The sequence below is a fragment of the Miniopterus schreibersii genome (genome assembly GCF_964146895.1).
Source record: "Miniopterus schreibersii genome assembly, chromosome: 9".
In the NCBI taxonomy this organism is placed as follows: Eukaryota; Metazoa; Chordata; class Mammalia; order Chiroptera; family Miniopteridae; genus Miniopterus; species Miniopterus schreibersii.
The window spans coordinates 11,552,862-11,565,804 of record NC_138118.1 but is presented as its reverse complement, the minus strand read 5'-3'; the positions used below and the strand labels follow the sequence as shown (position 1 = coordinate 11,565,804).

Sequence of the window (12,943 nt, the reverse complement as noted above, 5' to 3'; positions counted from 1 at the left end):
ACCATTCGTTTTCTTTTCCCCCCCCCATAAAGTTTAATTCTCACCCTATCTTAAATAAGAAAAACTTCTCTTGGGTAGGACCATGGAAAGAGTCATGCTACTTATCATTCTAACTTGGTAAGTCTTCCCTGTGGGAAGAAGAAAACTTATCTACGAATTTGTTCCTACTGCTGTACCCTGTACGGTGGCAATGTAGAAATGGGCCCAAAGCAGACTTGGCAGCACTGAAAGTCAAACTTACTCTCTTGCAGGGGTTAGCATGGAAAGAAAGAAAGCTACAGGAGTTTGCCAAAACAAACCAACCAACCAATAAACCACAACTCTCTCTAACTTAGGCCATCATCACCCTTAATAAATTTTGCGGAACTACTTAAACAAACAAAAAACAATCTCTCTCTCCCTAGGAAAAAACTTCTTATATCATGTACCTATGCAAAGCCTAGAACCATGTTAAAGTTTATTCTGAATCCCAGCTGAGATTCTGTAGCACTGGCTTTGGATAAAGTTATAAATGGTCAAAATCATACTTAAGAGTGGATAATACATTGAAGATATCCTTATAAAAGTAAACAGTGGGACGAGGATGCCTGCTAGCACCACTTTCTAACACTGTTGCTTGATTTTTAGCCTAGGGATTCTCAGTGTGTTGGGGGGTCCAACACAATAAAACAGAGAAAAGACCAAAAAATAAATCTTTTCCTGAGGGACACAAATGACTTAAATAGAGAAATACACATGATAATGGTTGCGATGACACAATGTTATATTGTATAATATATATTCTTCCAAATTGGGATTTATGAATTCAAATATTGTGAAATATAAATAGATTGGTCAATTATCTATAGATTGTATTTATATAAATTCACAGGAAGAAAAAATACTACAAGGAAATACTCAAATCATTTTCAGAAAAATGTCTCAGTACTGAGATTACATACAATATTTACTTCTGTATGCTTTATATACTTTTTTAATTTCCTTCAATAAAAAGATATTACTTTTCTATTCAGGAAAGAAGAAGAGACAATCTAAAATTTAAATTTCTGCTCTGAATTCTCTAGGTACTATAAACCCCGCATACGGTTTTAATTCAAATGACATTTTCAATGAGAACAATGATGTATATAAATATTAAAAGCCACAGAAATAAATTTTTACTGCAATAACCCCATTCCTATAAGAAGCACTACAGAGTCAGCAACCAATGAGGTAAATAATAGCGTATGGTTCATAATAAACATACAGGGGCTGAAAAGGGTAGGTACAAAAAGATCAATGGAAAGGGTCAAAGATTATCAACCAGAGAGAATTCTTTTGGACTCAGCTTTGATATTCACAAAGTTCACATAGTTTATTATACAGTAACTTTATGTTTTACTCTGTGGTCTCTTCTATATATATTCATATAAACTTGTACATGTGTGTGTGCATGTGTATAAACAAGAATTATTTATAAATAATCTTTACTATCAAAGAAACTTAACAAGGACTTCAAGAATTTAAATACAATTTTGAAGAAACTGACTCTGACAATAATCCATGTAGTTATTAGCTGTATCTGAAAAATGGCCCTTACATTATTTTAGTCCTAAGTAGACACTGGACTATACATATAACACCCAGACATTTAAAACAACACTTAAGCAAATTTAACTTTGGAATACATTTTTAAAAAAAGACAATCAACATATCTAAGTTAATTATAGCTATTTACTTTAAATGAATTCATTTTATAAAGGTTAAACATGCCAAATTTTAAAAAATAAACAAAGATCCTAACTCATCAAACTCAAGGAACATTCAGGACCGAGTACAATCACAAAATTATTGTTTTTATTGATCAGACCATTTTCTGACAGGCCAAAGCCAAATATAATAAAAGCACACCATTTCAGAATGAGACCTGGCATTTAAGACTACAAATCTGTTTAAGCGTTGACACCAGGTCTGCGCAAAAACAAGTTGTCTCTTAAGAGGAATACGGTTGTGAGTATGGGACACCCTCCTCACGCAAAGAAGGTAAGACTTCAGTGATTCCCAAGACTAGACAACAATAAATATTTGTGCCCCCGACACACAATACTTCAAAAACTCCCTCTCCCTTTTACAGTCTTTTGTTGTCCTAATTATGTCAGGGTAAAAATCTCAATTAGGTGACAAGAGCCTTTTAATAACCAACATCCCTTAATTTCCTTTTCATCAATATGCGTGTTCCTAAGGCTCAGGGTAGTCTGCAAATCACTACAAATGTGAAACTATTGAGAGGCTCATCTAAATTATCACGAGGGAGCAACAGGCAACAAATATTCAAACCCAGAAATTTTGACTAAACATTTCCTATACAGCGCAACAGTTCTGCATAAAAGTGAGATATTGCAATAAGAATTCTGTATGAAAATGATGTAGGAAAAAAAGTGAAGATCGCTAGACATGATGGTAAGGTGTCTGACTGTACCAACATCCGTACTTACGTATCATACCTCTGCAGTGGGGTCACTTTGTTCTTATTCTTATCAACTGAACCCGTAGATAGTTGAAGAAAATTGGGGTTTAATTTATATAATTCTTGTAGTAGCTTCTGTTCATATTCTTGGTGTTTACCTGCCTAATGGAAGAAGCAATTGAAACTGCAGTAAGGTTCACAAAATGACTGGTATAAAATATTGAATTACTTTCTGAATTATTAAAAGATATCCTAAATAAAACATGTAAAGGTTTTTCATGTCAGAGAAACCTGTGAGGAGGGTAGCACAAAATTTCTAGCCCAATGAATGTTCTTCCAACAAAACAACAAAACTAATATATTTCCTTAATAAAGGCATTACATCAACAACTTTATTGTGTAGAAGAGTATACTAAGAGACAACATTTTTGCAAGCTCAAAAAACCTACTTTTAAACACCATCTTCATATAAAAATTAAATATTGCAATAGGCCATTATTAAATTTTCTGAAGATCACTGAAAATCAGTCAATTTCCTTTTCTAAATTAAAATGTTTATGTTTCTACCTAACATTTAATATATTTTAAACTCTAGACCAGGGGTTGTCAATTTACAGCCAGCCACTTTGTTCTTGTAAATAAAGTTTTATTGGAATAGGAACGTTCATTCATGAACTGTCATTTATAAACTGTCTATTATTTATGAATTATCTATGGCTGCTTTTGTGCTACAACAGCAGAGTTGAGTAACTGCTGCAGAGACCATGTGGCTCAGAAAGCCTAAAATATTTACTAACTGGTCATTTACAGAAAAAAGTTTGGAAATCCCTGCTCTGTATACAACAAAGAAAATTCTGTATTTACTGTAGTTAGTAGTTATATATCAGAAGGCAATGTCAGAAACATTATGGGAGAAATTAGGCAAAGACTGACTGTGGAAACTAGTCATATATGGAAATAAATTATAATGAAATTACTTTGAATAACTTTTCTACTATCTGCATGTATATCAGGACTGGAGTGACATTTTTACTTACCTTCAGGATTAATTGTTTTAAAAGTGTGGTCTAAATAGATCTTATGGGAAAACCAAAACCAGAACAGAACAGATCAGATCAAAACAAAACAATAAAAACAAGCAAAGGCAATATCATCTAATCGGGCACAACTGCATCACATACACTGCACAATGCATCGTTCCCTGTTCTGAGAGAGGTCTTGTCTGTTTCAAATGGATCTCTAAATATTTCACAGGATACTGAATTTTGAGTTATACAGTAACAAAAAGAAAATCTTCGGATTTTTGCCATGATATAATTTGTTCCAATTTCCTTTCTACTTTGAGGAAGTATTTTAACAAAGAAACCCCTTTACAAAGTAAATTGAAACTCAGTTTAAAGAAGAGCAAGATGAATTCTGGACAAAAATATTAAATGAATTTTAAAGTACTAAGAAAAAATACAGTTAGATGTGGATTTTACAGCTTTAACACAATGAAAAGCCTTGAAAATTCTTTCGGCAATCAATACTTCAACAGATATTACGGCTTTCATTGGCCACAAAGAGCACAAACTGATATTCAAATGATTCTACAGGGGCAGTTCAAAAAACAGGTTAAATTCCATTACAAATTAAGTTCTGAGAGACTGTCCATCCATTTTCTTTAAAAAAATTTTTTTTTAATTTTTTTATTATAATTGACATACAATATTATATTGGTGTCAGGTGTCATCCATTTTCTTTTACTGTACAATACTACATAAAAATGAGATATAATGGAGCTCAGATATTCTTTGACAGAGATTTTCACTGTAATAGTACCTGTGAGTAAAGCATACTCTCCACTAGTCAAAATTCAGTTCGAAATAGTTAAACCTTAGATTTCATCCAAGAAAGCTTCATCCAAAAAAAAGATCAAAAAGCACTTATTAGATACTAAGAAATAAGCCATTCCACAAAGACAATAAAGACAACATTGTCAAGAAATTCCAATGTATTGATTATAATAGGATTTAATCCGTAGTAATTTCAAGTCAAAAAAGGGTATTATTTCATTTTCTTTAACAATCTGCTCTTAAAGGAGCCCCTACTAAACTTTCTCTAGTTTGACCTGAAGAATGAAAGGTAGCAATCAATGCCCCCCACCTTCTAAATGAGAAGTATTCCTGCAAAAGTCCACAGCAACAATCTGAAGTCCTCATCTATAATAGGGAAGTGCAGCATTGTGCTTTGGTATAATCCTCATTTAATATGGCGCATGGTCAACATTTTTACTTGTAAAAACATGTTTATACTAAAAACTGAAAGGAGACAGACAGGAGAAGAGGAAATGTAAAAATGAACATAAAATAATAAGCCTTCAATTTACCCTTTACAGGACACTTTAATGGGAGGAACATTTTATAAAAATATCAGCAATATTTGCTAGAATATTATTTTCTAGCATGCTCTGTAAAGAGTAGAGGTTAAGGGGGGAAAAATACAACTCATAATTACAGAATCACACTTAGTTGTCATTTTGCTGACATTATCCTTAAAGTAGCATTTCCCAAAATGCCTTCCTTGGTCAATAAAGGTCCAAATGTACATTCCCCATCTTGATTATGTATTAGCATATTAAAGACTCTGAGAAGTCCTGTAGGAAAGAAACCTATTTATCTTCATTAATCTAGCATTTTCAAATTCAGTGGAGCAAAGACCCATTTTTATTATAACAATATCCTACAGAACTGACATTCCATGGAACACTGTTTAGAAAATGCTACTTTAAAGAAATGCCAGTTTTAAAAAAATAAAACCCCTACTTTAGCAATTTTAACTTATAAAGAAGAATCCTCCCCTTTCTGCAAATTTGATAATTCACAATGCTTTACTACCTGCATTTCCTCTTTTGTGAAGCTGGCCGCCTCGTCCCCCAATTCATGTAGATACATGCAATCAGGCTTTGGACACTGCATATTTTTTAAGAAGTAACTGCAATATTTTGTTGTACCTAGAGATGCCTGCAAGAGGAAGGGAGGGGGGAAAAAAAGACCCAAAATGTGAAAAGACACCACAATGAGAATTTCCATGTTCTGTGTTTTTACTTTACCTAAAATGATACACACACGACAGAACAAGAAGTATGTCTATGAATACTAGAGAAATAAACTATTACTAGCAAGATGTATTAAAGATGGTGCTCATTTGGAAGTACTAAAGAAAACATCTCAGTCTATGGTTTCTAGGACTTGAGCAACCAATTCTACTTCCCTAGCAGTCAGAAGAGAGACCAAATCGGTTCTGTGTTCTGTGCGGGAAGGCACATAAGAAGGCAACTTCCTTTCTCTAATTGTGTGATTTTCTCTCATTTACATAAAGCACTGCTTGGTGGGATCCTTCACTCAAGCATGCATTGATCAGTGTCCAAATATTTAATGACAACAAATCAGAACTATTATCTATTTCTGATAGAATAGTAGATTCATTTTTACAGAATAAAATATGTGTAAATAAAGGAGATTTTAAAAGATTACCCCTAATAATGAAAATGTGTATTAATACCTGGCAAAACAGGACTCTACATAAGTCAGCAGTAAACAAATTAGCTGTCATAGGTTGGTATGGATGTCTAAGAAGCAATCTTCAAAAAGCCTCTCTTCAAATGTATTATATAAATGCTAGGTACTCCTCTACTTGCTACATTTTATCCCTCCCCCATTAAAACAAAAAAAAATCAAGAGGACCATATTACCTTAAGCGTTCTGCCATCTACCACCACATTGTTGACACACTGTATGGCTCTGAGAGCATCTTCTGACCGGATATAGGTTACATAAGCACTGGCACTTGGACCCTAAAGTGAAAACTGTTATTATTTTCAAATTCAACAAAAACATTTTTTTAAAAAATTCTCATGCAACTTGACTAGGAAATTCTAAAAGCCTTTCCTACTACTATCATTAATAATCACAATAATTAGAAGTTGTAGTAGCTTTAATTAAACCATATACTAGCTCATTGTAAAACAATCAGACTTAATGAATTTTATCTGTTTTTAAGTAGACTAAAATACTATGAATAAAATATCTTTGGTAGCTCCGTTGTAAGAGCATCATCCGGTTATGCCAATGTTGTGGGTTTGATGCCCTGGCAGGGCACATATAAGAATCAACCAATGAATGTATAAATAAGTGGAACAACAAATCGAGCCCGACCGGGCGTGGCTCAGCGGTTGAGCATCAACCTGGGATCCAGGCAATCTGGGTTGGATTCGCGGTCAGGGCACAAGCCCAGGTTGTGGGCTCGATCAGTGACTCTCTCATCATTGATGTTTCTATCTCTCCCCCTCTCCTTTCCTCTCTCTGAAATCAATAAAGATATATTTAAAAACAAACAAAACAAATCAATGTCTGTCTCTGTCTTCTCCATTCCCCCCTTCCTCTCCCTCTCTAAAATCAATTTTAAAAAATCATCTTTGGACTGGCATGTATTATTTTAAAGTCATTTGACAGGCTCATCAAGGTTACAAAAAAACAAACTTTGAAAGTCAGATTTTAAAAACTAAGATCTGAAGACACTGTGTCAAACTATATCTCCCAAAAATAAATACACTTTGCAAGAATAGTCTATCTGCTAATAGCAGCATAACAAAGATGCTCTATAAAGTTTTCAATATCTGAAATTATTATTAATTAGAAATCATTATCTAATTACTAGACTAGAAATAGACTCAACTTCCCCTCCCTTTCAAACCGTCACTAAATCTTTGTTTTACTATTTCCCTCTTATTACTAGCAATTCACTGTTAAGTCCTGGAAGAGTTCAATGAGCACCAAAAATTGCCCCACCCCACCAACAGAGGTCACTATACTACTTAAATCCTTGACCCTCAAGCTTTGTAATCACAGAAAATAAATTTCCCTTCTGAACAGCCTAGGTCAAACACAAACCATAGGGAGGAAAGGCAAAAATCCTTATAATTAGTTACCTGTGAGCCTGCATATGATGTGCTATTATTGATGACAACTTTATGTATTTTACCAAACTTCCCAAAATATTCTGGTCGTTTTAAAACCTATAAAAAAAGAAGAAATAAAGTATAAACTGTCCCCATATTCATGAACTTTACCCTTATAATGGGGACATACACTCTTCAGTGAAAGAAAAATAACTTTCAACATGTTTTAATAAATGTGACCATTTCCTAATTACAATTTGTGTGATTCACCTACAAGAAACCATCAACAGAGTCTAAAAGCTATTTTTTATTGACCCACGGAAAAGAAATTGAGACTCAAAGTTTGGTATTTTCTACTATGTTCTAATTTCTGCACCAAAACTCTGGGATTTTATGTTTACAACAGTCTTAAACACAAAGCAGATCAAATATCCTCACCACATTTTCATTAATAGATGATCCCTATAAGAAAAACTTATTTCTTAAAACAATGACCAAAATTATTTATTAAAGACAGAGATAAGGACTCAAGGACCTAAGTAGAAACAGTCTTTATTCATAAATCTATTGAATATATGACATGTTAAAGCACTGTTTATGAGCTACAAATTTCAAATATGGTAACAGAATGCTCAACTGTCAATGTCTTATGATTTATTATTGTGTGTGTATATCTATGTATATGTACACATACACAGATACACACACACACACACACACACACACACACACACACACACACATACATATATTTAGTTTCCTTACGTCAATCAATTTTACCATTTCTCAACTCTCCAATTTTTTCCCCTCTCTTTTCCTGGTAAATAATGTATGTAAGGTGATAGATGGGGTTTTTAAAAAAAACAGTTGGGAAACAAATTTATACATTTCTTTCTCTATTACCTAGGTTACTTCTTCATGGTTACTTCCCCTCATACTTGTGATCATCTTATGTACTCATTTAGCTTTTCTTAAAACCTTACTTGCTAAGTTGTGTGTGAGAGTACTATCAAGTGTTTGGAAAGAATACTTTGCATACACTTGAATAGGTATGTACAGAAAGCTTTCATTGAAAGAGAGCTTGCTGTTTGGAAAGATGGTAGGAATAGTGTGTCTATAGGTACAATTTAGGAAAAGAACAGAATATAATTTTGAGATAGTTGCAAATCATGGGAAAGGTTTTTGTATCAAGGTACATACTGACAAAAAGTTTAGATGTGTTCTGCATCAGACAAAATCAAAGCTTCGTGAAATAGTCTATGACTGGGGTGTCATTAACTCTTAACAGCTTGCAACTTAATTAATATACAGCTGACCCTTGAACAACGCGGTTTGAATTGTGTGGGTCCACTTATACACAAATTGTTTTCAATAAATATACTGGAAAATTTTTTGGAGATTTGAAACAACGTGAAAAAACTCACAGATGAACCACATAGGCTAGAAATATCCAAAAAATTAAGAGTTAGGTATATCATGAATGTATAAAATAGATGTAGATACCAGTCTATTTTATTATTTACTACCATAAAATATACACAAAGCTAAATTAATAGTTTTCAAAACTTATGCAAACACAGACCATACATATTGCCATTCACAGTTGAAAGAAATGCATCATTAAATCATAACTGCATAAAATTTAACTGCAGCACATATTGTACTACTGTAATACTTTCATAGTTACCTCCTGTTGCTTCTGCAGTGAGCTCAAATATTACCAGTATCTGCTTAAAATGTCATGTGATGCTAATCATCTCCACGTGGGAAGCTGTCTCTCCAGTACATTGGGTATCACAGTCAAAGTGATCTCTCAAGGTTCTTGTGTATTTTTCATTGTGTTTAGTGCAATACTGTAAACCTTGAAAAACACCACGGCACCCATACCAAGTGCCTAGTGATGCTGGTAGTGCTCCCAAGAAGCACAGAAAAGTCATGTCTTTACAAAAAAAGCTGAAGTGCCTGACGTGTGTCGCAGACAGGCCTGCAGCTGCGGTAGCCCTCCATTTTGACGTAAATGAATCCAGGGTAAGGACAATGTAAAAAAACGAAAAGGAAATTTGCAAAGCCCCTGCTATAGCTACACCAGCATTTGCAAAAACCTTGAGCTTCTGAAAAATTATCTTTTTATCTCATATTGAAAACGCAGCTGTTATATGGGTACAGGATTGCTGTTAAGAAAGGCACACCTATAGACTCTAATGACTCAAGAAAAAAAGCAATCATTATATGACAGCTTAAAAAAAAAGAAAGGTGAAGGAGCTAAAGTTAAAGAATTTAATGCCAGCAAAGGAGGGTTTGATAATTTAGAAAGAGGTTTGGCTTTAAAAAAGTCAAGATAACAAGAGAAGCAGCTCTGCCGACCAAGAGGAAGCAGACAAGTTCCCAGACGCCAGTAAGAAAATCATTGAGGAGAAAGTATCTGCCTGAACAGGTTTTTATTTTTATTTTTTAAATAGACTTTATTTATCAGTTATTATTTTAATCCTCACCTGAATATATTTTTCCATTGCTTTTCAGAAAGAGTGGAAGCGAGGGGGGGGAGAGGGAGAGAGAGAGAACCATCGATGTGAGACACATAGACTGGTTGCCTCCCACATGTGCCCCAACCCTGATAGGGGCTGGGGATAGAGTCTGCAACCGAGGTATGTGCCCTTAGCTGGAATCAAACCAGGACCCTTCAGTCCATGGGCCAACGCTCTAACCACTGAGCCAAACTGGCTAGGTCACTGAACAGGTTTTTAATACAGATGAAAGTGCCCTATTCTGGGAGGAGAAAAAAATACCACAACAGACATTTATTAGTAAAACAGAGAAGCAAGCACCAGGATTTAAGGTAGGAAGTAATAAGCTAACTCCACCGTTTTGTACATATGCAGTCGGGTCTATGATCAGAAATGCCCTTATCTACAAAGCTGCTAACCCCTGAGCCTCGAAGGGAAAAAATAAACACTAGCTGTCAGTCATTTAGTTGTACAACAAGAAGGCCTCAAGGACAAGAACCCTTTTCTGGATTGGCTCCATCAATGCTTTGTCCCTGAAGTCAGGAAGTACCTTGCCATTAAGGAACTGCCTTTTAAAGTTCTTTTGATATTGGACAATGCCCCTGGCCACCCAAACCCCATCAGTTCAACAGTGAAGGTGTCGAAGTCGTCTACTTGCCCGAGAACACAATGTCTCTTAACTCAGCCTCTAGATCAGGGGTCGTCACAAGGATCTTAAAGGCTCATTACACCAGGGACTCTCTGGAAAGGTCGCCTGCTATGGAAGAGAACCCTGACAGAGAGGACATTATGAAAGTCTGGAAGGATTCCACCACTGAAGATGCCTCGTTGTTATAGAAAAAGCTGTGGAAGCCATCAAGCCCCAATCAATCAATTCCTGCTGGAGAAAACTGTCCAGAGGTTGTGCATAATTTCACAGGTTTTATGGCAGAGCCAACAAAGGAAATCATTAAAGAGGTTGTAGATATGGCAACACAGGTGAGGGTGAAGGGTTTTAAGATATGGATCTTGGGGAAATAAAAGGGCTAAAAGACATCACATTAAAAGAAATTAACAGAAGATGACTTGCTGGAGATGAGTATTTGTGAACCGGAGCCAGACGAGGAGGAAGATGATATAGAAGCAGCGCCAGGAAACAAATTGACATTAGTCCCGCAGGGTTCCGATTATTCAAGACGGCTTTTGGCTGCTCATACGACATGGACCCTTCTGCGACACAACTGAAACTAAGCCAAACGGCGGAAGGAGGATTGGTACCGTATAGAAACATTTTTAGAGGAATGAAAGAGCAAAAAAGCCAGACAGGAGCGATGGGGTACCTCCGTGGAGTTACGCTGAGTGTGCTGCCTCTCCCGCCTCCCCCCCTCTCCTGCCTCCGCTTCCCCCTCAGCCCACTCGCGCGAAGGCGACGAGGAGCCCTTCACGATAACCCACTTCCACTCAGTGAACAGGAAGACACCTCCTGCCGCACAGTTCACAAACTTCTCTGCTGTGTGTGTGTCTTCCTGTGAAAAATATGTTGTATGAAACATTTTTGCGTCATGACTGTCAACAGTACCTAAGTGGTCGTTGTGTACAACATCATGTGCAAGACTTGTAGGGGAGCAGACAGCCTACCCTAACTCAGGCTTAACAGAGTGATATTTAATATAAAATTAATAATGTGTTTTCTTACTGTTTTATAAGTTTGCTCTCAAAGAATTACATTACTGTACAGTATGCCTCTCTTGTATTTGGATAAACTGTAGATTAGCCTATCATCACAAGTAGTTTTTAAATGTAACAATGTTTCTAATACTGTATTATGAATATGACAATAATATTGTGTGCCCTAAAAATTTAATGATTCATTCATTAGTATATAGGCTAGGCTACCACGAAGCAATCATACAAATTACACTAGGCTATCACAAAACCACCATATTTTCTTCTTCATTATCAATGCATGAATTGTTATACCTATAAATAAATATTTTTAAAATCATCTTTCCATTTCTTATGCCTAGTATTAGTAATACATATAACATCTACAGTGTTTTGTATCATGTAAGACAATATTGATGTAGGTACTGGCAGATGATTCATCTTGTAAACACACGATGTCAAGTTGTGGTTTTGATTAGTACAGTACTGTAAATTTATTTTCTCTTCCTTAAGATTTTCTTAATAACATCTTTTCTGTAGCTTACCTCATTGTAAGAATACAGTACATAATACATAAAACATATAAAATATATGTTAATCTATAATCAACAGTAGGCTATTCGTAGTTAAGTTTTGGGAGTGTCAAAAGTTATATGTAGATTTTTGCGTCATTCCTAACCCCTACATTGTTCAAGGGTCAACTTTACTTACTTTTACCATATTTTATTTTAGATTCCTATCAGTATAGGGTTGTCATGTTTTCTACAGCCGATTGTAATGAATTAGAAGGTTGAAGTGGTTACACTTTTTTCCACCAAATTCCCTGAAGAATACGATAATAATAGTGGTGAAGGTGATGACCCTTGGGTTGTTCACAGCAAAGTCTCAGGGTTGAGGGGAAGGAGGAGTATATTTTGAAAAGTGTTCTGGCAGGTGGAGGGTAGAACTTCATTCAATATTCCAGATGGATGCATACCAACTCAGCAAAAGGCCTCACAGCCAAAATACCTGCTTCAAAGGGTAATGGCTGGTCACAGTTTGTGCTGCATCAGCATCTCATATCACATCTGAGTTTATGGGAGTAGTTCTCAATAAAGGCAGCATACAAGGTGGCATTTTGGAAATTTGTGGGAGCTTTTATTGGGGGACATTGTCAAAGTGACTGGGAGACACTACCGTTGGTCAGTGGATGGGAACCAGGATGGCTTAGAATGCTTGGACTAGCCCTACACAACAAAGAATTGTCCTACACAACTTACAAAATAACCTACAAGACATTCACGTAAATGAGAAGACTGTTTATAATTAAGTGAACCTAGAAACAAATTCCATATTATATATAAACACAAAGTAGTTCCCCACAATTTTGACATATTTTGAATTTACAGGGAAGCAAATAATATGTAATTA

At 35.4% G+C, this 12,943-nt stretch overlaps 1 protein-coding gene across 6 annotated transcripts in view; it reads right to left on the bottom strand.

The window, feature by feature from the left end:
- Positions 1-12,943, bottom strand: part of CNOT4 (CCR4-NOT transcription complex subunit 4) — a 127,894-nt gene that overhangs the window by 42,574 nt on the left and 72,377 nt on the right. For 3 of the 6 annotated variants that reach the window (XM_081146623.1, XM_081146619.1, XM_081146621.1), the window contains exons 4-7: positions 7,416-7,502; positions 6,180-6,281; positions 5,323-5,448; positions 2,484-2,608 (exon numbers count right to left, since the gene is read on the bottom strand). In XM_081146623.1, coding sequence (XP_081002749.1) covers positions 2,484-2,608; positions 5,323-5,448; positions 6,180-6,281; positions 7,416-7,502 — 440 coding nt within the window. Of the gene's footprint in view, positions 1-2,474; positions 2,609-5,322; positions 5,449-6,179; positions 6,282-7,415; positions 7,503-12,943 lie in introns of all 6 variants that reach the window. The other 3 variants (XM_081146618.1, XM_081146620.1, XM_081146622.1) reach the window with 1 other exon arrangement.